Below are 26,306 nucleotides of genomic sequence, written 5' to 3'. Positions count from 1 at the left end.
GAGATCCTGGCCCTCCTCTGTGTGACAACCTTTTAAGTATTTGAAGAGTGCTATCATGTCTCCCCTCAATCTTCTCTTCTCCAGGCTAAACATGCCCAGTTCTTTCAGTCTCTCTTCATAGGGCTTTGTTTCTAGACCTCTGATCATCCTCGTTGCCCTCTTCTGAACACGCTCCAGCTTGTCTGCGTCCTTCTTGAATTGTGGAGCCCAGAACTGGGCGCAATACTCTAGATGAGGCCTAACCAGGGCCGAATAGAGAGGAACCAGTACCTCACGTGATTTGGAAGCTATACTTCTATTAATGCAGCCCAAAATAGCATTTGCCTTTCTTGCAGCCATATCGCACTGTTGGCTCATGTTCAGCTTGTGATCTACAACAATTCCAAGATCTTTCTCATTTGTAGTATTGCTGAGCCAAGTGTCCCCCATCTTGTAACTGTGCATTTGGTTTCTATTCCCTAAATGTAGAACTTGGCATTTATCCCTATTAAATTTCATTCTGTTGTTTTCAGCCCAGCACTCCAGCCTATCAAGATCACTTTGAAGTTTGTTTCTGTCTTCCAGGGTATTAGCTATCCCACCCAATTTGGTGTCATCTGCAAATTTGATCAGCGTTCCCTGCACCTCCTCGTCCAAATCATTAATAAAAATGTTGAAGAGCACTGGGCCCAGGACTGAGCCCTGCGGCACCCCACTCGTTGCCTCTCCCCAGTTTGAGAAGGTTCCATTGATAAGTACTCTTTGAGTCCGATTCTGTGGCCAACTGTGGATCCACCTAATAGTTGTTCCATCTAGCCCACTTTTAGCTAGTTTGTTAATCAGAATGTCATGTGGTACTTTGTCAAAAGCTTTGCTGAAGTCAAGATATATGACATCCACAGCATTCCCACAGTCCACAAGGGAGGTTATCCTATCAAAAAATGAGATCAAATTAGTCTGACAGGATTTGTTCCTGACAAATCCATGTTGGCTTCTAGTAATCACATGCTCCTCTTCTCCAGTGTTGCTTCCTCTCACACATCCCATTTTGATCCTACAGTGTGCATTGAGAACGTAGTGAAAGATTAGAAAATAATGTTATTAACATAATGAACAAATTTTTGTTTGCTTTTGTATGCATCACATTCCCATCCCCCAGGGTTATGAACAGGAAAACTGAATCTCAAAATCATTAATTTGTTATTAAAAAAAAAGAAGTAAGCAATGATTATGCTTCTGTAAGGCAAAGCCAGATACAGAACAGTTCAGTAGATCTGCATAAAACTACAGGAGACCAAACCTAAGTGGCATATAAGAACATAAAAACAAAATCAAAAGTGGTAAGCGTCCAAAACAAATCAGAAAGAAGAAAAATGTGTTCTCAGGATACAAAATATTTATTTTCAAGAAGCACCCTATTGCACCCTGTTCTTTACTCTAGGCCTTCCTCAGGGGGTTGTTAGAAGGTAGTGTCTGCAGAATTTCCTCTAGCAAAATAATTGTCTCCTGTGTTAATCTAAGGCAAGAAGCTTCTTGAAAATAAATATTTTGCATCCTGAGAACCCGTTTCTCTTCTTTCTGGCATATAAGAACAGCCCCATGGGGTTTGTGATGCTTAAATTGATAGCTAATTGCCTCTTGACATTGAATTTTGGGCTCACAACAGAATGGCTCTTGCTATTATTCATTTGAACAGAGTCCTATTTGTATTCTTTGTTTGCTTAGAGCAGGCTATGTGTTCTGTTTTAAAAATGCATATATGCAGATTCTTAGAGTGCTTCCTTGGGGGATTATAAAATGCATGCTATCCCCAATAGTCTGAAATTCCTGAGATTTCAGCTCACGCTAACCTACATCACTTCCAGAGGCAACTGAATGATCAATGCTGGCTGTACAGTCTTTACAATAGACTTTTCATTATCAATAAAAGGAAGCTGGGAGAGTTCTCTGAGGGGAAGGTACTGAATGGAAATGCAAGCTTCACACAAGCCGATTTGTTTATCATTCCAACTGAAGACCTTTTTTTGACTTTTTTCTTAATGCTCAGCCCTTTTCAGAGTATCTTCTGTTAGGGAAAAACAGTAAGAGTAGTTAAAGTGATATGGCAAGATGGCCAGGTAATGAAAGCATCTGTGTTATCAAAATATCTCTCTAGCACCTCTAGCAACAATCCCTTATCGCTAAAGGTTGAGAGAATAACAGGACAAGTATTCTGCTATTCTCTGTTTAATTTCATGCATCTAGCATGAGTCAGTGCAGCTTCACACATGACACTAGTCTTACCTAGAAATACTACCCCAGAACAGAAAAACATTGGAGAACAAATGTGAAAACATCACATGTCTTTGTTTTGCTATAATGGCATACTTGGAAGCCAATGCAAACATTATTATTTTTTCACATTTGTATCCTGCCCTTTCAGTGAGAGCCCAGAGAGCAGCATTTGTGAGGTTATCAATTTTATTCTTACAACAATCCTGCAAGGTAGGTTAGGCTAGGAGACACTGGGCATGTCTACACCTATGGGTGAAGCATGAGGGAGGGGGAGGATCTCATGATGATCATGAGATCCTCCCACTGGATTCACATGCAGTGTGCAACATCCAGGGAAGAAGTTGACATCATGGCCTCCATTTTGGGGGGGAGCAGTGGGGCCAGTTGCTTCTAAAAAGTAATTAAAAAATCTTTCCCCCTGAAATTGCCCCCCAACTCTGCTCCCTGCCATCACAGGGGTGACAAAATTGTTGCCACTCCCTCCCGCTCCATGCCCATTTCTGGTGCTGCGTTTTCTCGTGAGTAAGCGGGCACCAGATGGGATGGGCAACCATACCTCCCCCGGTTTTGGGACAGTCCCAGGACCATGGGAAAAATCAGGATAACTGGGCAGCCAGTTTATCACACAAAAATGGAGGGGTCATCCCTGGTCGTCACTGGGATCTCCTCATTTGGATGCACAGGGACGATCCAGGGATGACCCCAGGAAAAAGGCATGGAGGGAAACAGTGTAGAGACATCATAGCCAATTTTAAGAGCTACTTTATTGGAGTGTCTTAGGTGTTCTAAGGCTCCCATTGTAACCAAGAAGCATTTCTTCATCTCATCATCTCATAGGCGTCCTGTGATCCAAAATAAATGTTCCATAAGAATTGTCTTCTCTTGGCAGTCCAGCCTATGTGAGAATGTCCAATATGTAATAACACAATTTGGTTGCTTTCCAAAACAGGTTTCTAATGCAGTGTTTATTATAATATCTCTAATGCTTACACGGCTTGTGACCAATCAAGCCAAACGTAGCCCAACAGCCATGTGTGGTATCAAAACAGAGGGGATATTGAGCACTTGTCAGGCCACAATACATGGCTGGTATATACATTCACCATGATGGGTCACAAGGAATGAAGGTGTGTGCTGCTCAGATATTAACCAAGTACAATTTTCTAATTTTTAAAATGTTTATTTGATGACAAAAGGATACCATGGCCTTGAAGTTACAGTAATTGCTTTTCAGTATAGCCAGCTGTAGAACTGTGCTATAGATTCTAACCTGCACTGAAGATAATAATTTAGTAGTACAGCTGGGAAATTCTGGAAGTTTGTTGATAACACTTTTTGCTTCTTGAGGTCTCACAACTATGGTAAAGTTGGCACTATGACTAAAACGCTCCCATATTAAACGAGCTGTTACATGAGAAAATTTGCCAAGTGAAACATTCTTAGTGCTGGGGTCTTCCTTGTGTGAGGAAAGGAGATCAGAATTTACTAGTAATTACTGTCTTACTAATGAAGTGCTGTGATATTTGTCTTCCCTAGAGATTTATCAATTTTGGTTTCTCTCGGTTTTTCATTTTTGCAATCTTAAGTTCAGTTCAACCCAAACTTTGAAAAACACTTTTTAAAAAAGCGTACATGAAAATTTGTATGTATATTTTGCACTTTTCTCCAAATAAGCCTTATGTACACATTTTACAAGCAATTTTCATAATTGAAATTTTGTGTTAAAACCATGAATATGTGCATTAAAGAGTACATGTCCCCATTATATACACATTTTGTGTGCAGGTTTTTTGTTTGTTTTTGTTTGTTTGTTTTTGTTTGTTTAATTTGAGAACTCTATCACAAACTTTGGAGAAGTGTGAATTTGGAAGGATAACTGAATTTGGCGCATCGGTTCAAGAAGTGCAAAATTGGGTCACTTCCCATTAAAATGTAAACGGAATGAATTTCTCCTTCATCCCTAGCCTCTTCCTATTTATAAGACAAGTAGTAGAATCATTACTCTCAGATATGCTAGTTCATTGATCTATTTTTTTTAATGCATATAAGGGACAGAATTGACTCTTTCTTCCATTTGTATTCCATGGCCTTTGTATCATAGCTTTCCTAATATGATTAAACATCCATCTAGTCCAACGTTCTATTTCCAGTGGCAGCCAACCAGATGTTCTGGAAATGCACAAGCACAGATGTCCAGCATCTGGAAACCTAAAGCATACTGGCTGTGAGCTTCCATTTTGCCATCATGGCTAATAGCCACTTAAAAAGCTACCCTGCATGCTTTTTTTTTTTTAAAGCCATCTCAGCCTTTTTAGAACCATTCTGAGCTAGTGGCTATTGTATTTTTTTGGTAATGAGCTCCATTAGTTACTCTGTAAACATGACCAGAAAGCATTGCTTTTTACACATTTTTCCAAACCTTGCATATCAGCAGGCACAGGAATACCTTTCAAATTATTGTGGATCAATCATTGACCAAAATAATAAAATAATAATATAATAATAATAATAATAATAATAATAATAATAATAATAATAAAGCAGGGCTATGAGTTTTTAAAACTGGCACCAGTTTTTGTAATGCTATGCTGAAGGTTCTGATGAAGTCATATCATCCATTGGAATTGTATCATAAGGTGTTGCATTGCCGTTCTCTGCTGCCATCTCATTGGCTGTCGTAGGATTGTAGTATGAGAAGTCTCCAAAGCTTGGACCGTAAGGCTCAGGAGTATTATCTAGTCGTAGCACTGCAAGATACGTGTTGATAGTTATACATAAGCTTTTAAACAATGCTTCCTTAGAATCAAATGATTTATTTTATGTCAAGGCCTTTTTATTTTTAGTATATAGCTATTTACACTTATAAGTAGGATTTCTGTGGGACTAAACATATATTAAGTTCTATCTACACATACAACTGTGTACATACTACCATGTCTGGAAAAATAATTAATACCAAGGAATCAGCTTGGAATTGTTCCAAGACTCCAGAGTCACTCAGAAACAGTAAACCTGTCTTTTTCTTAGCTGTTTAACATAATGGTTTTAGACACAATTGTGGCTTGCAAACATTTTTCCATATTTGTCGAAGTCCCAAAAGAGTTTTTAAAATAGTAATAAAACCTTTGTGTCAGTCTTCTACAACTCCATGCTCTGGATCTGTCACCTCTGATGACATTTGAATTACCATGTGCTGACAGAGTTTGGTGTGGAGGGCTCTTAAATCTAGTGAAAAATTGATGGTTTTACTCTTACAGCTCTTGGGGTAAATTCTACCCCGCTTAGAATGTCTGAGAAGATTGAAAAAACATGTACATAAGGTGCTAAGGTTTAAAGTGACCTGCAAAATCCTGCTTAAATCTATTAGTTACTCTTCAGTTCTATAGTTACTAATTTTCATATTAGATGAATTACTCAGTTTCCTAATTATTACTACAAATGATATTAGGGCTCAATACTACGCCATGGGTTTAGTGAAACCCACTTTACAAACCAGAAGTTTCAAACCCTTTTTCTCAGCTAGAACACTCCTTGTGACCCTGCAAAACTGCTTTTCATTTATGTTGAGAAATACTGCTTTGGGGGTCATTTTGACTGCAAATGAAATGTTTGTATGCAACCTGCACCCTTACCTTGGGTGGCCAGAATTTATTGATTTATTTATTACATTTATATACCGCCCCTTAGTCGAAGCTCTCTGGATGGTTTACAAAAGTTAAAAACGGTAAACATTAAAGCAAATATACAAAGTTTAAAAACATAAAAAGCATAAAAAATAATGACAACCCTCAGTCCAGGACCTTTAAATGACTTCTTTTCTCAGTTTACAGGCAAATCTTTTCAAAGTTGTAACCAGCCAGCCTGAGCAGCTCAAAACTTCAGCCACAGGGTAGATGGCAGAGCCGGCCTTTTGTGAAGCAGCTCCCACATGAGGCAGTGGGGAGTGGAAAGAGCAGTGAATCCATGCCCCCACCCCTGCCAGGATGGCTCACCTGGTTGTCCTGGGCAAGGCAGCCTCGGCACAACAAGACAAGGGTTAACAGCCCTTGCTGATGCTGTTATTTAGTGCACCTGCACCAGGGCCGGCCTTACCATTAAATCGAAGGAAGCAGGCACAGCACCACCCACTTCTAACACTGCCAGCCAGCTGGCTTACTTTCCTTAGCGGGGACACGCACGGCTGCATCACAAACTCACTGCCTCTGTAAGGTCTTTCTGCCTTCAGGAGCGCACAGGACAGATGTGCAGGTGCTGTGTGGATCCTGAAAGCAGAAAGACCTTACAGAGGCAGTGCGCTGGTGACTCAGGTGTGCGAGTCCACGCTTGGAAAAGTAAGCTGGCTGGTAGCGGGCAGGGGCTGGAGGCAAGGTGCGGCAAGGCGCATGGGCAATCGAGCAGCTGCTGCTTCTCGGCTGCATGTGGGAGGGGATGGAGAAGGCCGCAGGGGAGAGGATCGCAAGAGGAGAGGGGGACGTGGGGGTGCAGCAGGTCCATGGTGCTTCAGGCGGTGACCTGCCTTGGACCCGGCCTGGTAGATTACAACACAGTTACAGGTTTCTGGATGGAATATAACAACTGATCACTTTTCACCACTTTACACCACCACCCAGGGGATTCATTAAGAAAAATGTGACCCAACCCCCCTCCCAGAAAAACAATTCTCCCAGAATCCTTTGTCCTGAAATCCGGAAGTGTCAATAGCAGTCTTTGTGGTTTTAAAGATTTGATACTTGTAAGTTATATGCCAAAGAATGGAAGGACAGTGATACTCTTCGTTTCAATGCATATGTAGCAATCTCAGACCATAAATCAAAGCCTGAGATCATTCTTTATTATAATGGCACTAAAGGTATCATACACTCTACCTGTCTCCACATTAATTTCCAACCACAAATGTGGTCATTGCCAATGGTGGGTGTTTTTCAAATGTAGTAGACATTGCCTGCTTAACGGCCTATGTTGAAGTGAACATCCCCAAAGGCAAATCTTCCTAATAAACCTGGATTTGACTTGATCAAACTCAAGGTTGAGTCTAGAAAGATTGTCAGCTTTCTTGAGATGTTGAGAGAGGCAGAGTCAGCATTGGCAGGGCCTGGCTGGGATGACACTGAGAAAAAAGACAGGTGTCATCTGTGTGATGGATGGAATGACAGAAAATTGTAGCAATCGTGTTTCATCTAGCTCTTTTGTCTGTGCTACTCATGCAGTTCTAAAATGTGATTGTATATAGGCTGCTGAAGTAGGGTTGCAAGTTCTGAAAGATCTGCTGTTATTGTTCTCAGTATTTCACAACTCATGATTATGCACTGTTGTACTTATGTAACTGTTATAAAGAAAGAATTATCATCATCATCATCATCATCATCATAATCTGTGATTGCTAATTCTGTTGTTAGCATCATATGTAGTAAGGCCCTAGTGAAAGCAAAAGTAGATGTGATTAGATTTGGGTGTATATTAAGGCTTCATAGACATCCCCTTTCAGAATGCTTTCTGCCTTCTTAGCTTTGATGATCCAGAATTTGTGTATGCAGAGCAGCTTGTAACTGAATTTTATGGGCCAATTTTTGTCAGAACATATCAATCTATAATCCATTGTTGCAGACTGGAGCTATCTAGGCTTGGAATTGTGTAGGTTTGTGCCCATTCAAGACCTCATTTTGACTGCCTCATTGCTGCTAATAGTTGCACAGGGAACAGAGCGCTATCAGCCCCAGTACAGTAAGTAGCTTAATGTATCTGAAATTCAAAGGCATAATACGGCACCAGTTCATATTAGGGCAGCTGTTGTGTAAATAATGGAAGTCCCATAGCAAACATAATAAGCTGTGTTTGTAGATGTTTTCTAAAGCATTTTGAGACAACATTTTTGTGGAAAGTGATGGGTCAATAAAACAAAGAAAATTAAGTCCAATGTAATGTATTTTGAGAATGGCATATTAATTTGCTTCATGCATATCTTTATGAACTAAGATTTGCATTTGCATGCATCTGGTAAGATATATTCATTTAATGTATGAGTTAGTTTCCTGTTTTCACACAAATACCCTTTTCCAGCAGGGTAGCTGTTGCAGCAAAAACAATGATGAGTATTGTGGCACCTTCTAGACTAACACATTTATTATGGCATAAGCTTTCATGGATCAAGTTCACTTCAGCTTTTAACTGTTGTATTGTGCTTTGGATGCACACACACACACACACAGAGAGAGAGAGAGAGAGAGAGAGAGAGAGAGAGAGAGAGAGAGTAGTGTGAAATGTCCTTTGAGTTTATTAGGCATTTTCATTGACCACTTGGAGTACCTTAGAGTAAAAGGCTTTGTATTTGGCTCAGTAAAAATGGTTGAGAAGTAGCAAATGTAAATCATTTGATTTTTTCCATTTCTGTCTTTTTGTTCCCTACTTTCTAAAATTTGACAGAAAAGTAGCCATTCAATATTTTTGGGACCTCCTTTGAACATTAAGGCAATTTGAATGGTCTCAAAACTGTCAAGACTTCAAAGCTATCACAATAGAATATAATCTTTGCAGCTATAGCACTTCTGTTTGTTTAGATATTTCATTACCTGGATCATTCCTTGTGTCATCATAAAGTCGCTGATGTCCAAACAGTTCAGATTTTCTTGTCCCACACATAAAGTACCCAACCAGGCCAATTAATGCTGATCCTAGCACTGCTCCTACAATGGCACCAAACACGACTGCTCCATGACTGGGTTTTCCTGAGAAACAAAATCAATTGTAAGAAAAGTAAATCAGGCTTTCAAGTTTCTCATGAAATTAAATGCAGAAGACTGGGTTCACCAGAAATAATGACTGGTACTGAGACAAGCCAAAATTTGTGGGTTCCTGACGGATTCCTTCCGAATTGTGATCCATCATGTTCACTTCCATCTATAACTCTATGAGCTCCATCAGATGGGGGGAAATCACACTTCCTTACCATCGCTTTTGTTGCTCAATACTTCTTCTTTCTCAGAGAGAGGAAAGAGGAGGTAAACAATGTGCAGGTGGCCCAGTCAGTGGGCTGTTTTTATAACGTCGCTTCTCCTGCACATAGCAGGAGATAGCGTCAAGTTCAATCTCTAAAAATAATTCAGACTTACTGGGGTCATTTTTTATCATGGGAAGAAGGCTAGAAGGGGTGGGAGATGCACAGGAAGCAAATGTCATGGATAGGACATGTATATCCAGCAATGAGCATGCAATAAAACTCTCATCTGATCACTCTCTATGACATCACACTTTTAAAAAAAACTATTATGGAAACATGTTTAGAAGTAATCTGATACACATATACACACAAAGAAAAAGCTATCTATCAGCTGTCTATCCATCTACCTTTGGATGCTTCAACTGAAATCCTTTAATGACCATTCAACATCAGAGATGTAAGCTGCATAGTTTTTTCAAATTTTTATTACACATTTTATTCCCTATGTTGATCTCTCCCATTAATGTGTTTTTGCACAATTCCTTTTTAGCAGCATTTGAAGGGGGCTTTAGATATTATCAGAATTGTGACGAGAAGCTTGGAAATGATGAATGTAACATTCTGTAAAATACATGTTAGATAAGCATTTCTAGCCTACATTCAAAATCCACAGGAGCAATTATAAAATTAAAATAATGGTATGGTCTTGAAACATTGGTGTTCCTCAGAATTATTTTAGTCAGACTTAATGATACATTCAACAGACACACTTTTATTTGCATTTCACAATTATTAGAAAGCAGTGCACTCAGGTTTTCAACCATGTGAATTGATGTATCACTGAAGAACCACTTGACTGCTCCTGAGCTGTCATTTGTTTGGATCCTGTGCTCCCCTAAGTGGAACTTGGTTTAATGGTGGGAGGAGAGAGGCAATTTTCTTCCAGAGGGAACTTTTGCTGGATCAGAGTCCCTTCGTGAAAGGTCAATTTAGGATTGAAGCCAGTATCTTTACATTTTTTTTCAGAGCAGTGCCCAGGCCTAAGTTCAATATTTATCAAAGGTTCCTAAATCATACTTGTTTAAATGTGACTAAAAACTAAAACAAAGATTTAGAGGTGTGTCCAGTACTACGTATTATATGACTCTACCACCTCAGAATGCATACATGACTCACTTGTTTAAAAATACATCTACATCCACCCAGAAATGTTCAGTCTGGCTGCTAATCACTTCATGACAGGAAAATCATTGATGATTTCCATGTCACTGGGCTTTCGCACATTTAATATCAAGATAAGAACTTGTCTATCCTAAAACATCACCTCATTTGTAATGCTTTTGGGTGGAGACAGTTCACATATTTCAGCTGCCAGTTATTGAACCTAATCAAGTTAAGTTCAAACTGGACTGAAGATCTCTTCCGGAAATACCTTTTTCATATGCAAGGAGATTTTGACATGGTAATCCTTTCAAATGAACATTTCTAACATGCATTCTGAAGTGGTTTGGCTCCACAAGAGAGCTGCACTGTATGCTCTTTCTGAATGATTGGATCTGAAACTCTGGGTCTATTATTCTTTGTTTGTGCAATGTCAGAAACAGCAGTGGGTTATCTGAAAGCAGCCATAGGGCCTGTTCAAACAGCCTGCTAAGCCATAATTAAGCCAATTGTTAGTGAGCATGTTTAAACAGTGATTATGCAGCAATCATGGTTAGGAATGGTTCACATGACATGCTAAGTCATAACATTTCCCTCAAAATGCTTAGTGTGTTATCTGAACAGGGTCGTACTGAGGTTTGTAGGATTAAAGTGCAACACATGGTATCACTTTAGCCGTTTTTACACCATATGGGTGTAGAGGGAGGGAGGGGGAGGATCTCACAATATTCTGATTGCAAGATCCTTCCCTTAGTCCAAACGCACACACAACATCCCAGGAGGAAAGAAGGGTGTCATGCCCACCTTATTTTAAAAAAGAAGAAGATGAGCACACATGCACTCCAACTAAAAGTAAAAAACAAAACACACACACACCGCTCTCGCTCCCCCTTTCACCCCTGATGGGCACGGAGCGCCTGAAGAGCTCCCTGCCCATTCCCCGTTTCTCACCTCCTCGCATTTACTTGCGAGGAAATGGGACTAAGCTAGGACAGGGGCACACACACCTCCTGCAGTCTCGTGATGATCCCAAGACCACGGGAAGAATAGGGTTTTCCCAGGGATTATCAATCACTGGGGAAACCCATGCTCATCCCCACTTGCCCCTGGCAGTGCCTGTGCATCATTTGGATTCACAGGGACTTGGCCGTGACCAGCCGAGATTTTCCGGCTGGTGTAGAAATGGCCTTTGAATACTGGTTTACTTGAAAAGCTTAGTCATAAGCACAGCTACAAGATGGGGGATACTTGGCTCAGCAATACTACAAGCGAGAAGGATCTTGGAATTGTTGTAGATCACAAGCTGAATATGACCCAACAGTGTGATGTGGCTGCAAAAAAGGCAAATGCTATTCTGGGCTGCATTAATAGAAGTATAGCTTCCAAATAGTGTGAGGTACTGGTTCCTCTCTATTTGATCTGGTTAGGCCTCATCTAGAGTATTGCGTCCAGTTCTGGGCACCACACTTCAAGAAGGATGCAGACAAGCTGGAGCGTGTTCAGAGGAGGGCAACCAGGATGATCAGGGGTGTGGAAACAAAGCCCTATGAAGAGAGACTGAAAAAATAGCATGTTTAGGGTTTGTTAAGAACAATTTTACTATTATTAGCAGAGCTAGCCAATGAGTTGATAAATAATTTTGGTAAAGCTGAGTAGATGATCATGACCTTAGGAGAGAAGTCCATTTAAGATCATGTGCATGTAAATTATATTTCTTTATCGGTTGTTTTTTCTACGATATAAACAGCCCAACTTCCAAACTATTCCCCAAATTTCAACATTTTTCTTTTAAAATCAAATAAGCTGCAATGGTTAGCTGAAAGGTACATCTATATCTACTGTGGATATACTATGTCTGTGCAGCTAATAATGTGGTGAAAGGCAGAGGACAGTTAAGTTGGATAGCTTTAAAAGGGGGTTGGATAAATTCCTGGAGGAGAAGGCTATCAATGGTTACTAGCCCTGATGGTTGAGTGCTACCTTCAGTATCCAAGACAATAAGCCTATGTGCACCAGTTGCTGGGAAACATGGGTCGGAGGGTGCTGTTGCACCATGTCCTGCTTTGTTGGTCTCTGGTCGACAGCCAGTTGGCCTCTGTGTGAACAGAGTGCTGGACTAGATGGACCCTCGGTCTGATCCAGCATGGCACTTCTTATGTTCTTAGGTTCTTACCTTTTTGGTGTTCTCTTTCTTCTGCAGAACCATCAGAAAGGCTGTGGTGCAGACTTGTTGTCTGTGCACTCATCTGTAATCCTGTGGTGGCATGGTTACTCATAGTGTTCAATAATGTGGTTGAAGTAGTAGTTAGTATACTGCTGGTGGGACGAACTGTTATACCATTTTGAGTTTTGTTGGGTGAGAACGTGGTAGTAGAGCTGACATTAGTGAAGTGGTTTGGTGCTGTTTCTGATGGTTTGACAAAGGTTGTGCCTGCATAGCTTTTGGTGATCGCTGACAAGCCACTGCTAGTTGTAGACGTCTCTAAAGTTGGTGACATTCCACTGATACTTGTAGAAGAGTGAGTTACATCGTTGGTTGTAAAATCCACCTGATGTGTAGTTTGAGATAACAAAATGTTAGAAGATGTTGGTGTTACACTGCTATTCAGAGAGTTGTTTTCCATTACTGTACTTCTAGTTCCAGTGACATTGGTATCTGTTGGTGATTTAAGAGTTACAGCAGGAGTTACGCTGGAAGCCACCATAGATGTAGCTGGGCTTGTGGGCTTGTAGGTTGTTGTTGGTGAGTTGTGACTACTTAAGCTGCTTACAGAGACTGTGGCATTGGTTGCGTTGACACTGTTATTCCTGATCCACTGTAAGCTAGCCAGCAGCAAAAGGAAAATCACTCCCTTGGAGATCAGCATTTTTTCACAATTAGAACTCTTGTTTCTTGATATGAAGTGCCCTGGGGAGGGAAAGTTAATACATTTTATATTTAATTTTAGGTTCATATTTTTAAAGGGGTCATAAGATTCACTTGGTTGAAGACAGAATTTAATACATTCACAAAGGATGTCTTACAATTCCTATTCTGGTGACTTGACTGTGTCCAGAAAGTGGATTATGGGTCAGGCAGTAGGTTTCTCACCTCTATAATATTTGCCTTTTTGTGTATCCTCTGGTATATCAGAGACCACGATATTGGTTGGCATCCCAATACAATCTCTTGTGAAAAGTTTTGATGAGTACATTTTGTTTGCATTCAGGATCTCACTAATGGCTATATTTGATGATAAGAAGGAAATATTATCCAGGTCAAATTCCTACTGACCTAGGAAATCTTTTCCCCATGTACTGCTTTAATTGCTTCCTTAAGGCATATGGGAACCACTAATGCTCTGAAGCCATTATCCTATTGCACACCTGCCATCTGCTTGTATCACTCCATAGTTGGGGAGAGGTTAATGGTTGTGTTTTGTGGCCAGTGACTGAACTTTATTACATTTAAGATAGACTAACGAGTGCAAGATTCTTGCTATAAACTGAAGAATTTCCCATAAAGCCCCACTAATAGGAAATGCTAAACCCAGGTCCCACCCACTAACACCCTTGAAAACTTTGGCAAGATCTCATGCAATTTAATGTGTTCAGATGGAATAAACCTGAGGTTTGCAATTCCAAATGCCTCACTTTAAAAAACAAAAACCACCCTCACACCATCACTAGCTTAGGTGTGAATCAATTACTCTGGTGTGTATTGTACTACAACACATCCCCCGTCTTTCTTCCTCTCTATTAGGAAAGAAGCATATTGTGGTGGAACTTGATTATCACCTCCCATGTGTTAGGATACAGGCAGTGTTTTGCCAGTCAGTTGATGTGACCAATGGCATTATGAGGGACTGCAGTTGCTGGCACCCAACTTGTTCCTTGATAGACTGGAGTGTCTTCTACTAAATTCACTCCTCATCCATTGTCATAGCTTTTTCTCACAACTTTGCTATTTAAGAACTTTTTTTTTCATGATAGCAGGACAGTTTGCTCTTATAGACAAGGCCTAATAACTGTCATTATTCTTGCGCTAGATAGATGCAGCCTGTCGGAATGCCTTTTCTAAAGGTATTGCCTTACCCATTGTGTATTTTCAGAAATTGTTTTCTGTCAGATTGATTTCACTACTTTATGCTTTCTGATAGCAGAACTAAAAAAAAAGGAGGGGGAGGATCAAAAAAATGTGCCAGTCAGTTTTAAGATGGTATAATTACCTAAAGAAATGACACAATTATACAGCATGGTTTACTAACAGATTCTAGTAACTTTGAGGGGGAGGAGATAATGTTTGGATAAAAACACAGGAAAAACATTATCTAATCATCAGAAACTGTTCAATTCTCACGCAAAATTGTATTATTAGGTATGTGCATTTCATGTATTTCCTTCTTCGTTCTGTGGCCTTGTGGGAAGGAAGATGATACAAGTGTTACTTGTGCCAAGAGACAGACTAATTACACTTCATCTTTCAGAATTAGGGGTGCTTTTTCCCTGAAGCAATATCTCCTGAGGCAACAATGCTCTATACTCATTCAGCAGACTACTCTATTATTTATACATAATGGCTAATAAATTTGACAATAGGTCTGTTTTTATTTGCAGTGTAGCCATTGACATAATTCCTACAAATTCAGTGAACCCATTTGGTATGATTCAGCCAAAGTTAAACACCATTAAGCACATTTAAGCCCTATGAGTTTCCAAGTTAAGCATGTTTCAGTCCTGTGAATTTCAGTGGAAGAATTAGGTGCATGTTTAAGGGCAGAACCGCACCAGCGAAGGGGATGCCACCAGAAATGGCATCCTGAATTGCAGTCTCCACAACTTTTTGCCTGCACCAGTCAGAAATCTCTCAAAAGCTTGACATTCTTACAAGAATTGTGTTTCCTCTCCACCCACCAAAATGAGCTAGCCATGGGATGAGCTTCATTTGGTGGCTCTGATGTCAGCAGACCTGTGAATCAGCTCAGGGTTTCAGTCAGAACTCTAAAGGAGCTGCCTATCCCCAAAATAGGTTCAGCACCTTGGAAACTTGAAACCCTGATCAGTTTCCCAGCCCCACTGACATCAGAGTCACCAGCCTCCAACTGCTTCCCTGGAATGGTTGAACATACAGGAGGAGCCATCAGTTCTAACTCTGGAGTTCTTTGAAGATTACACTATTTAAATATTTTAAATAAAATGAGATAGTGTTCAGTACAAAACACACTTATTACTCTGGTGAATATAGAAAAAGAGAAGAGCAGGAAATGACATCATGAAATAGGGTAAGTGATCCTATATGATATGAGAGAGAGATCAAGAGAGAGAAGGAGATTGACATGAGTATTTCATTTTTGGTCACAGGGCCATGTTGATTATAACGTGCAGTTCCATCCTAAATATGCATACTGAAATCCATGGGACTTAAAGTGCCCATCATTTGCTTTATGCCATTATAAAAATTCTCCATAGTCCCCTTCATGCATTATCTGTGTTGTGTAAGGGGTCTCCATGTGTGAACATACCTCTCCTGTCTCCACAATGTCCACTCATTGAGCCTTTTATGCAGATGTCTAATGCTCAGTGCATGCCTGTCAGGGGATGGAGAATTGTGTGATATCAGGGGTAGAGCCATGTCCCATCTACAGGCGGAGTTGCAGACCGGGTGTGAAGGGGGTTTGCTTCTCCTCCCAGTTAGGTGCCATATCAGCTGCACTTACAGTTATCCATTTCTTTTATCTCAATTGGGATATATTCCAGGCTACTTCAGCAAATGTGAGCAGGCTAAATTTAGGAAAGCATTCATTTTATTTACCTATAAACATTTTGACCAAATAGCCAAATGCGAAATAAAAACTGATTATTTGCCAGATTTACTTTTGTTCTAAATATATCTGCTATTCTTGAGAACAGACCCAAATAATTATTTGGCTGATTTATTTTCCCCTCATAAGTGGCAGTGTTTGATATGTAATTAATCTGCTTATCCTGGCTTACAAATGCACTGATTCAATGTACAATAGCGTTTGCCATCCCCTGTGAACACATTTTTTTCTGCTGTTATGACTGATAGTTAAAAAGCCACATGAAGAACAAATAAAACATTGAGCGAGATTTTAGCGAGCTCTCAGCTATTCCCTTTCTCTTCATAGCCTTGCATGTTGTTTTCCAATCTGGCACAGGCCACTGGACGTGCTATCAATAGCCATTTCATTCCGGAACAAAGTAGGTTTTGTCTTCCTTTTTCTTTTCTTTTTTATTTCACCTTGGCTGTAATTTGAAATGCCCAAGGGGAATTACCAAAAGTTCACTTAACTAAAGCTTTCATTTACAGTGCATGATGCTACAATTGCTGTACTCACAGCCCAAAAGACAGTGTGTGTGTGTGTGTGTGTGTGTGTGTGTGTGTGTGTGTGTGTGATATTCTTGACACTATAATGTTCCACTTAGAAGGAAGGAGACAAAAACCAGTTGAATTTATTTTTAGTTGTGTTTTCCAGAATGAGAGACTGTTGTTACAAACAATAAAAAGGCCTAAGGCACACATCCCTTTCCTTGTCTCTCTCTCTGTCACACACACATAGACACACACACATGAGGGTGGCTGATATAATTATTTTGAGGTATAAAATAGCTACAGCAAATGTTCTTAACTCCTGCTTTTTAATTTAATCTTGAATATGTTCGAAAGCATATCTTTGAGCCTTGCTGCAAATCTTTTCTGCTCCACTGAAATTTTCTCCCCCCCCCACCATAGAACACATACATACACACATAAATGACCTCCTTGTATTTAGGTAGAGAGGGAGAGCAATTCTATGGCCCCAAGACAGAGTCTGGGGGACCGTAGGATAGTTCAGATTCCTGGATCCGAGGTCGCAGAGCGTGCTCCGACCTTGGATCCAGGCGTCCAAGCTCCCTGCTCTCTCCCTTACCTCTCACAACCGGCATGGAAAGAAACATGCCAGCTGCTTTTCTGAGGTCCCAAAGGCGACTTCAGAAGGGAGGAAAAGAGGGTGTGCTGGTGGGCAGGGAGGGGAGGGGATGACTTAGGATACCCAGGCCTTCCCAGCCTCCTTCCCTCCCCCTCAGCTAGATGGGCAAAAATGCCCATCTAGTAAAAATACAGAGCAGAAGGAGCGGAGAGGTGAAGACCTCCTCTGTCACACCTCCCATTCTACTCTCGGTGGCTGTAAACCTCCTAAATTGGAGGCTTGTGGCCTTCCTCATAGGATTACACCATAACTGTGCATAGGTTTGCAGCCCTGGCTCAGTCTGAGTTATGGCTACAGCATAATGATGGCATAAAATTTATTATGCATGATTCTCAAAGGCTGATAAAGACTGCTAAATCCTTTCTCCCATGTTTATTTAATTGGTATTCTAATCTTCTTCCATTTTATATTCATTTTATGGATTATAATAATAAATACACATAATAAATGTCAATTAAAATCATTTTAAATCAGAATGCATGGAAATGTCATTTCCAATTGAGAACAGAAGCCTAACCACAAAAAGCTAGCCCAACCAGAAAAGGCCTTACAACAGTTTGAAATGTAATTCATACTTCGGCTTTGGTGAGTCTAGGAAGGAAGACCCATAGTTGTGGGTGTGCCAGTCACTGAGAGATCAGATTAACATATCTTTGTTTCTCTTGGCATGAAGACGGAATAAGTAAGGCGAAAGTTCTGAGCAGATTTAAATTATGAGGCCGAGGGGAAGGGAGGGGGTTGCATCCAAAGTTATTCCTACTTAGAGTAGACTCATTGCAATGAATGGGACTCTGGATAGACTAATGTTAGATACACCCCATAGTTTGTAATGTATCTATATGTATGCATACAGCATCTGTTAGTCAGAGATTGAATTTATTGAGGGCAATCATAACATTGCATTAGCAGTATCCATTCTTTTCTGGTAGGTTTAAAAGTAGCTGTACCATTTAAAAGTAGTTTGTAGTAGGAGGTGGAAAGTGTGTCAAAAACAAACATCAGGTGCACACACGAGGCTCTCGATTATGCCTGCTGAGTTGGTTTAGTATCAGTAACCAAAGAAAGAAAGAAAGAAAGAAAGAAAGAAAGAAAGAAAGAAAGAAAGAAAGAAAGAAAGACCCCCCACAAAAAAACAGGCAGCAGTAAAATTGAAAGAAATACAGGGTATTAAAGGAATCTCAGGGCCTTTGTAATATTGTAGGTATGAAGTATATCTTTGTATGTTAGCGACATAACTTAGCATACCATTTGTAAGGGAGAAAATATTACGAGAATAGAATGACACACAAAAAATAAAAATGCAGTACTATTCTCTCTTTTCCTATCCCATCATTAGGTTTCAGGGGGGGAGGTTTTTTTGTTGATTGATTGATTTATTCATAATATCCATTCTAAAATAGAAGGACACCTGTTCTATGTCACTTCTTCTTCTGTAAGTACAGGTGCAACTGGGCAACTGCCTATGTTTGTACACATTTACAATGAAGGGCTTTCTTCTATTTTCACTATAGAGATGTCATTTACAGCACACCTAAATGATGAAATCCTAACTTTGAACATTGCAGATGGAATGATAGATCCGTGAAGCCAGAATGTTTCTTAACAGTAAAAAAATCTTTTAGGGTTGTGTTTCTCTGTATCCACAGTCAACATATGCTTGCATTAATCACTTTAAGCATTACTATGTTTTTAAAACCTTTCAAGCATGCCTACTACCACTCAATGGTTACTAGTGAAGGGCAAAAAACATTTAGAAAAGGAAGCTGCTAAACTATTTTCTACTCTTAGAACAGTCGAGATCTGTACTGGGACTGAGCATGACAGGTAGTTTCACATCCAGATCACTTATGCTCTGAGAAATTTGGTTAAAAAAAAGTTAATGCAATTGAGATCAGAGTGAAAGCCATTAACTGAGAAGCACTTACCTTTTCAGCTCGACAGTAATATTCAGGAAGGGGCTGAAATAAGTCTTCCCTTACCGGAGTCCAATTAGTCTAGTCTGCTGAGAACTGTAGAAGGCAGGTCAAGTAGATGAATCAGTGTTGTGGTCAGGAATGCATGATAGAAACAAAATTAGGCGGGGCTGCATTTCTCTGGGTGTAATAGTGCACCTGAGAACTAGAATGACCTGCTTCTCAGCCGTTGGTTGAGACATACCATCACAGAGTTCACAGAAGAAATGGGAACTTTTGGGATAAGGTGGAAAAAGAATTCTGCACCTCCTGGAAAGACTGCCAGATGGGTTCTGCAAGAGGAAATATTTGTCGAAGCTCAATAGAAGCGCATTTTTTAAAAACAAAATTAAAAATACATGAAGTTAACAATAATTCTAGAAAACGACTTCAGTAATTTTGTAATAAACTGTTTTCTGCTCAACATATATTCCAGAGTCAAAGTCATGTTAGATGAGAATCAAAAATATCCTTTTGTTTTGTATTGCTTCTCTTTAAAATAGGAAAGTAAGTACTAAAATATTTAGTTAAAGTGTTTTCAGAGTTTTAGCCAACTCACAATGTTTAAGTCTGCTTAAAATTTGGGATGGACAAACTAATTTCCACCCTGGTCATATGCGACCCCCTGACCCTGCTTGCCACACATGGTGAGCCTCCGGGAAGTCTGTGGGCACCCAGTAAGTGGAGCACAGCCTCCCGACCAAGCCATAATTTTTCATTAAAAATTGCAACTTAGCCTTTTTTGTAAAGACCCATTTGCACAAATGGCAGCTGTCAAGTGGTCATTTATGCAAATGAGCCTTTAGGGAAAAGATGAAGCTGCCATTTGCAAAATGGGAGCTTGGTGAGGAATTGGGTATTCCCCTGCTTGCCCAATTTAACATGTGCCATGGACTATCATTGTCCAAAACCAGGCTGAGGCACCTTCTTGGAGCAATGTTCTACCCTGAACACCAGTCCATTCAAAGGTTTTCCTCACCCTCTGGAGACTTTTTTTTTTTTTTGCCTCCCACCAGCATTTCTGGGGCTCTGAATCTCTACTTGTACAAATCTTGGATCAATATGTAACTAGCTGTCTATCAATACCTGCCTGGTTAGAAGCATCTCCTAGATTTTCAATGTGCAAGGCTGTCCACTGATCTAATTAACTTTCAGGTCCTTGGAGCTGTACTTTTCCAAATGACTTCTGCATTCGACATGTTTTGAGAAAGCGATTCAAGTGTTACTGGAATGTGTAATTATGTCAAGGATAGGAATACCTTTCATTTGATTCCACTTGAAATTCTTGAAGGCTTTTGAGTACACTTCATATAGTTCTTCAGTATTTGATTGGAAATCCATGCAGGCATTTTCCTGAGGTAAAGGCTAGAGTCAGTGGTAGGCGTGGTCAGACACCAGCATGGGCCCACTGACGAGAAAGCTCCTCATCATCACTATTGCAACTGTTTGTTCATGGGATTCTTGCACCACCAATGGTGGTGAGAAGGAGGAGCAGTAGATACCACTGCCTGCTTAATCACTGGCTCTGTGTCTGTCAAGCAAGCAAGTGGTAGCTATGAGGAGGAGGAGTAACAGCAGCAGCAATATCACAAAGTGACAATGCCAGTGAGAAGGTATTTCATTGAGGGACAGGGCCCACTGAAGGTGTTCTGACCAAAGGGCCTCAAAACCTGAGCGAGGATTGCCTGGGACCATATGAAATGTTACTAAAGGCAACAGGATACTGCATGAGAACAGATACAGCCTTTTATGAAATTAAAGTCCTGACCTTCCCAAAGTTTAATACTGTATCTTCATGGACATGTTTCCTGTTTTCTGTTCCGTTAGGGTGACCATATGAAAAGGAGGACAGGGCTCCTGTATTTTTAACAGTTGCATAGAAAAGGGAATTTCAGCAGGTGTCATTTGTATATATGGAGAACCTGGGGAAATTCCCTTTTCATCACAACAGTTAAAGCCGCAGGAGCTATACTAGAGTGACCAGATTTAAAAGAGGGCAGGGCACCTGCAGCTTTAACTGGTGTGATGAAAAGGAAATTTCATCAGGTTCCCCATATATACAAATGACATCTGCTGAAATTCCCTTTTCAATACAACTGTTAAAGATACAGGAGCCCTGTCCTCCTTTTCATATGGTCACACTATTTCAGTATGTTCAGTTTGGAAGAAGCCCATGAAAAGTAAAAGCATGAAAAGACCTTGTGTGAAGAGCTCACCTTGATTTACCCACCTTGTTACTGTTCCCATTTGCCATGCAGAAAGCCAGAATGACTTCACCAATGACGTGAAGTGAATTGGGTGCATTGAAGGAATACATGTATTGGCCAAATATACTCCTATGGCATTGTCCCCCTAGTACATAATATTTTAAGCAAATTATTGTGCAGTGTCTAACCAAGTATAAGTGATAAGATAGGGGTAAATGCTATGCAGTAGTGTACATTTTTCCATCCATTCCAGTTGGAGTGGCATTTCTAGAAGAGCCAGTTCCTACCATTCTAATTTTACCACCACCTAAACCACCCCCTCTCTCTCCCTAAAGTAGCATAGAGTATATTGCATAATCTAGTTCAGTGGTTTCTTAACTTCCTGTCTTCAGGGAACCCTTTCTTCTCTGACTTGTTGGCCAAGGTCAGAATGCTTAGGCAACTTCTATGAAGCCCTGGTGCATTATGGTATATTTGAGACAGATTCTTAGTTCGTCCTAGTGTTCTCTACATCTGTGATGTGGAACCTCCCCCACTGCACCATTTCCAAGGGCTGCATTCTGTCAGGGGTAACCTAGGGATGCTGCGGGAGTCCGAGAGGTGGGTGGAGTCCAGTAGACTCTCTGCTGCTCAGCCTCCCAGGCCCTGTTCACCCAGAGCCTGTTCACTGAGCTGCCATGCTTACCAGACCCCACTTCCTGAGCTTCCTCCCCACACCATTTTTGTTCCAAAATTCCACATACCCCAGCGGGGGGCGGGGAGTTTTCATTGAAATCAATGGAGACTTTATTTCTTTTTTAACCCCCTCCTCCCTATTGGGGGAGGTTGAAACTTCAGGATAAAATTGCCACTGCTCAGAATCTGAATTGGGGCCATGCACACTTGAAGTACTGTAAGGGAGATCATCTATGCATGATTAAAGAAACAATTATTTTGGCTGCCCCATGTAGGAGTGAACTGTGTTTCCATTTGCTGTTGTAACCATAGCACCCAAAGCGTATGCTCTAGCTCTCTTTAACTGTCAAGTGGGATGACGTTTCTTTTCAAAACAGAACTTCCTGTATGCTCCAGTGATTCTGATGCTGGGGAACAGGATTATGTTAAACCTTGGATATAAAAGAGTATTGTCTGCTCAAAGCCTGTCACGAAGCTATGAAAGGGAAATTCATGTTCAAGTGTACAAATCAAGAGCTAATTTGAGCAAGAGTTCATAGAGTTTAACCCCAGGATCTACTTTCAGTGCCTGGGGACATTGAAAATAATTGAATAAGAGAGTATCCCTAAGTATGTGCAAAATATTTCCACCCCCCAAACTCTGCAACTTCAAACAAGACTACATTTATACAAATCTACAGTGTGACAACACTTGGAATGCTGTATATAGTTCTGGTCACCACACCTAAAAAAAAGATATTGTTGAGCGGAGTGTGTGGAGTGCAGTAAAGGGTAACTAAAATGATCAAGGGGCTGGATTATCTTCCCTATGAGGAAAGGTTACAACAGCTGGGGTTGTTTAGCTTGGCAAAAAGGAGGCTAAGGGGAGACCTGATAGAGGTGTACAAAATTATACCTAGACTGGAGAACGTGGATAGGGGCGCATTTTTCTCCCTCTCTCAAAGTACTAGAACCTGGGGTCATCCTGTGAAGCTGATTGGTGGGAAATTCAGGACAGATAAAAGGAAGTCCTTCTTCACACAGTGCATAGTTAAACTCTGGAATACACAACCACAAGATGTAGTGATGGCCACCAATTTAGATGGCTTTAAAAGATAGTTGGGTAAATTCCTGGAGGTGAAGGCTATCAATGGCTACTAGTCCTTATGGCTATGTGCTACCTCTAGTATCAGAGACAGTATGTACAGCAGTTGCCGGGGAACATGTCCTGCTTGTGGGTTTCCCATGGGCAACTGGTTGGTCACTGTTTGAACAGAGCGTTGGACTAGATCAGCCTTTCTCAACCTGGGGCGCTCCAGATGTGTTGGACTACAACTCCCAGAATGCCCTCGGTCCAATTCAGCATGGCTCTTCTTATGCTCTTATATTCTTAAGACTGTGGAGTTAAGACTGTAAGACTTGCAGGCACAGAACATGGTTACCAGCCTCAAGCCCCTTTCATTAAGCACAAAGGTGCTGGGTCTTAGGTGCTGGTAAAAAGAAGGGAGAAACAGGTTCTCAGGATGCAAAGGATTTATTGATACAAAGCCCAATGCGTTTCAGCCTGTGTCTTTTCAAAGGCCTTCTTCAGGGGCTTGTCAAAAGAAGTCTGCAGGTTTTCCTCTAACATTAGGCTGTGTCATCAATAAATCCTTTGCATCCTGAGAACCTGTTTCTCCTTTCTTTTCACCTGACTTTTCGCCCTCCTCCTTTGGTTTTTGGTCTTAAGGCTGGTAACCACATCAAGGCTGGACTATTGAGTTTAATAGTCCAGCCTTCTCCTTTTTAATTAACACTTTGATAGTCCATCTCCAAGAGGATCTTTCAGCTTATATGCCACTCCTCTAATTGGTGACACCAATACTGAAGTCTTGATAATTTCCAAGATGGGGAAAAAGCTCCATAGCTCCCACCTTCAGGTGTGCATAGCTCAAGAGCTGTGAAACTGGATAAATCACAGTGCTACAGCTGACGATCCCGCTCTATTGCAATACAATTCATTCATTCCCTTATGAAGTCAAATTTTGGAGTAATCAACAGTTTATGATGTGTTAACGTATAACTAATGGCTTTCACAGCTACAGTATTCTTAGAATTCTGGAAAAGACGAAGAGCTGTTCTAACCTATGACTGGGATCTCATAGACTGGGAAGATGAAGAGGTAAGAATGGAAAGAAATGATTTGTAACAGCAATGTTGATATCAACAGTCATTTAGTTTTAAGATTCCCAGGGTATCTGACAGCTTGTCTGTCTTATTTGCACTTCAGGGAAGTGCTAGTCTCAATTTGACTTCATCTGCACCTGATCATCTGTATACTTGAAAACATTAGCACTTCGTACCAAGAAGAAAGTTTCCAGCTGATAAACTATTTCAGCTATGAAAAACTCTTATACATGGCACTGCTTGTTCACCTCCCTTTTACTCTGGTGGTGATGAGAAGGAGGAGCTGTAGATGCCACTGCCTATTGCTCACTGGGACTCTACCTGTTGAACAAGCAAGTGGTAGCAATGATGAGAAAGAAATGGGGTGCAATAGCAGCTGATATCAATAGTGGTGATAAGGCAGATTCCTTGAACACAGGGTGTCTTACAGAAAATGCCTCAAAAAATCTGGAGCCAGCACTGTTCAGATGTCACATTTCTCAAATCTAGGCACAATTTTTCTAGAATTTTTATCCAACTATGATAGCTCCAACTGGTATGCAGTCCAGGTTACCTGCGGGATCACCTCCCATACAATCTGCCTGCATACTCAGGTCCTCTGGGAAGGGTTTACTCCAGTCAGCCACAACTAGGCTGACAACTGTTACCCAGAGGACCTTTTCCTCTGCCGCCCCCAGACTGTGGAATGGCCTGCCGGAGGAGATTCATCAGCTTAATGCTCTCTCTGAGTTTAAGACAGCTGTGAAGACTAGTCTCTTCCAGCAGGCCTACCCAAATCAATTTTAAGCTATTGTGACTGTTATTTTAACATTGTATTGGTTTTATATGCTCTTTTAACTAATTTTATATATTATATTTTATTTGGTGTTGTTGAATATAAATAAATAATTTATTATTATTATTATTATTATTATTATTATTATTATTATTGAGGAAGTTTGTGATTCCAGTTAGAGGAGCTCCACCATTTTTATTATACCCATGAAACAAAAGCCTTTTGTCTAGTTCATTTGCAGACAAATGCATGTGGATAGAGATGATCACACTAACACCTTCTGTCCCCACCTCTGCCTTCTACACGTTCAAAGTTATCATTTGAACAGAGCCAAACCATGTGTGTCCACCCACATCTGTGTTTCTGCCATCTGTGTGCAATCCATTACGATCTGGGACACTTCATTTTTTAGTGTACCAGATCAGGCATGCAGCAGAGGTGAGTGCAATTGGGTATACATGCACAAGAACTGTTAAAATTGCACTTTCATATGTGTAGCAATCAGGAGTATACTGAACATAACCTGGTAATTTACACCCCTCCCCATATATTCATTTACACACAAATAAACATCAGAAGCGATATAATGTTTGGAAAATATAGAATTTTTGAAAAGGGGAAGGACTAAACACTCAGCTGCCACTGGTATTCATGTTCCTATCCTTTGATCTTCAGAGTTGTCCCAGTGCAGTGCAGTGTTTCAGTATTTAATTCAAGCATACTGTATACTTGGGGGAGCTAGGGGTGGCGACAGCCGACAGAAAGCTCTGGAGGGGGCTGGTCCATGAAGTCACGAAGAGTCGGAAACGACTGAACGAATAAACAACAATGTCAATGAGAAGGAAATTCTACCAGCAACAACTGGTAGACCATTATTATGCCAGGTACATACGCCATTCACCTCAGGCATGAACTGAAAGAAATCTTTGTAATTGCAGGAAGAGCTTCGCCCCCAGTTCGAAGCAAAATATTCTGAAGTGGAGCGAGTAAATCCTATAACAGGAAAACCTGAACCTTTTCAACCCTTCCCTGATAAACTCAGTCGACTGATGGTGTCTGTGTCGGGGATATTCTTCATGGTAAAGTCTTACAATCTACTTAATATCAGCTTAAACTGTTAATAGTTCTTCTCAGATACAGAGACAATTGGTAAAATAAAGGAATGACGCTCAGTGGGGGGTTTTAATGTAAAGGCATAGACAATTTTGGCAAAATAGTAAGAAGCATATTAAT

The 26,306-nt window shown here is 40.6% G+C and overlaps 2 protein-coding genes across 3 annotated transcripts in view; one reads left to right on the top strand and one right to left on the bottom strand.

The window, feature by feature from the left end:
- The window catches only part of ANO3 (anoctamin 3), a 211,067-nt gene that overhangs the window by 160,805 nt on the left and 23,956 nt on the right, over window positions 1-26,306 (top strand). The window contains exons 15-16 of the mRNA XM_063117344.1: window positions 24,211-24,293; window positions 26,012-26,152. Coding sequence (XP_062973414.1) covers window positions 24,211-24,293; window positions 26,012-26,152 — 224 coding nt within the window. The remainder of the gene's footprint in view (window positions 1-24,210; window positions 24,294-26,011; window positions 26,153-26,306) is intronic.
- On the bottom strand, window positions 4,788-19,480 carry MUC15 (mucin 15, cell surface associated). Of its 2 annotated transcripts, none has more exons than XM_063118797.1 (4): window positions 19,245-19,480; window positions 12,522-13,256; window positions 8,820-8,975; window positions 4,788-5,000 (listed from the first exon to the last, which is right to left on the bottom strand). In XM_063118797.1, exons 2-4 carry the CDS (start codon window positions 13,213-13,215, stop codon window positions 4,837-4,839), a joined length of 1,014 nt encoding a protein of 337 aa, XP_062974867.1. In that variant the 5' UTR covers window positions 13,216-13,256; window positions 19,245-19,480; the 3' UTR covers window positions 4,788-4,836. The 2 variants fall into 2 exon arrangements, with proteins under 2 accessions (XP_062974867.1, XP_062974868.1); XM_063118798.1 differs by lacking the exon at window positions 4,788-5,000 and adding an exon at window positions 6,927-7,360.

Source organism: Elgaria multicarinata, chromosome 2 (genome assembly GCF_023053635.1).
Source record: "Elgaria multicarinata webbii isolate HBS135686 ecotype San Diego chromosome 2, rElgMul1.1.pri, whole genome shotgun sequence".
Classification (NCBI taxonomy): domain Eukaryota; kingdom Metazoa; phylum Chordata; class Lepidosauria; order Squamata; family Anguidae; genus Elgaria; species Elgaria multicarinata.
This window is presented reverse-complemented; position numbering and strand designations above follow the sequence as displayed.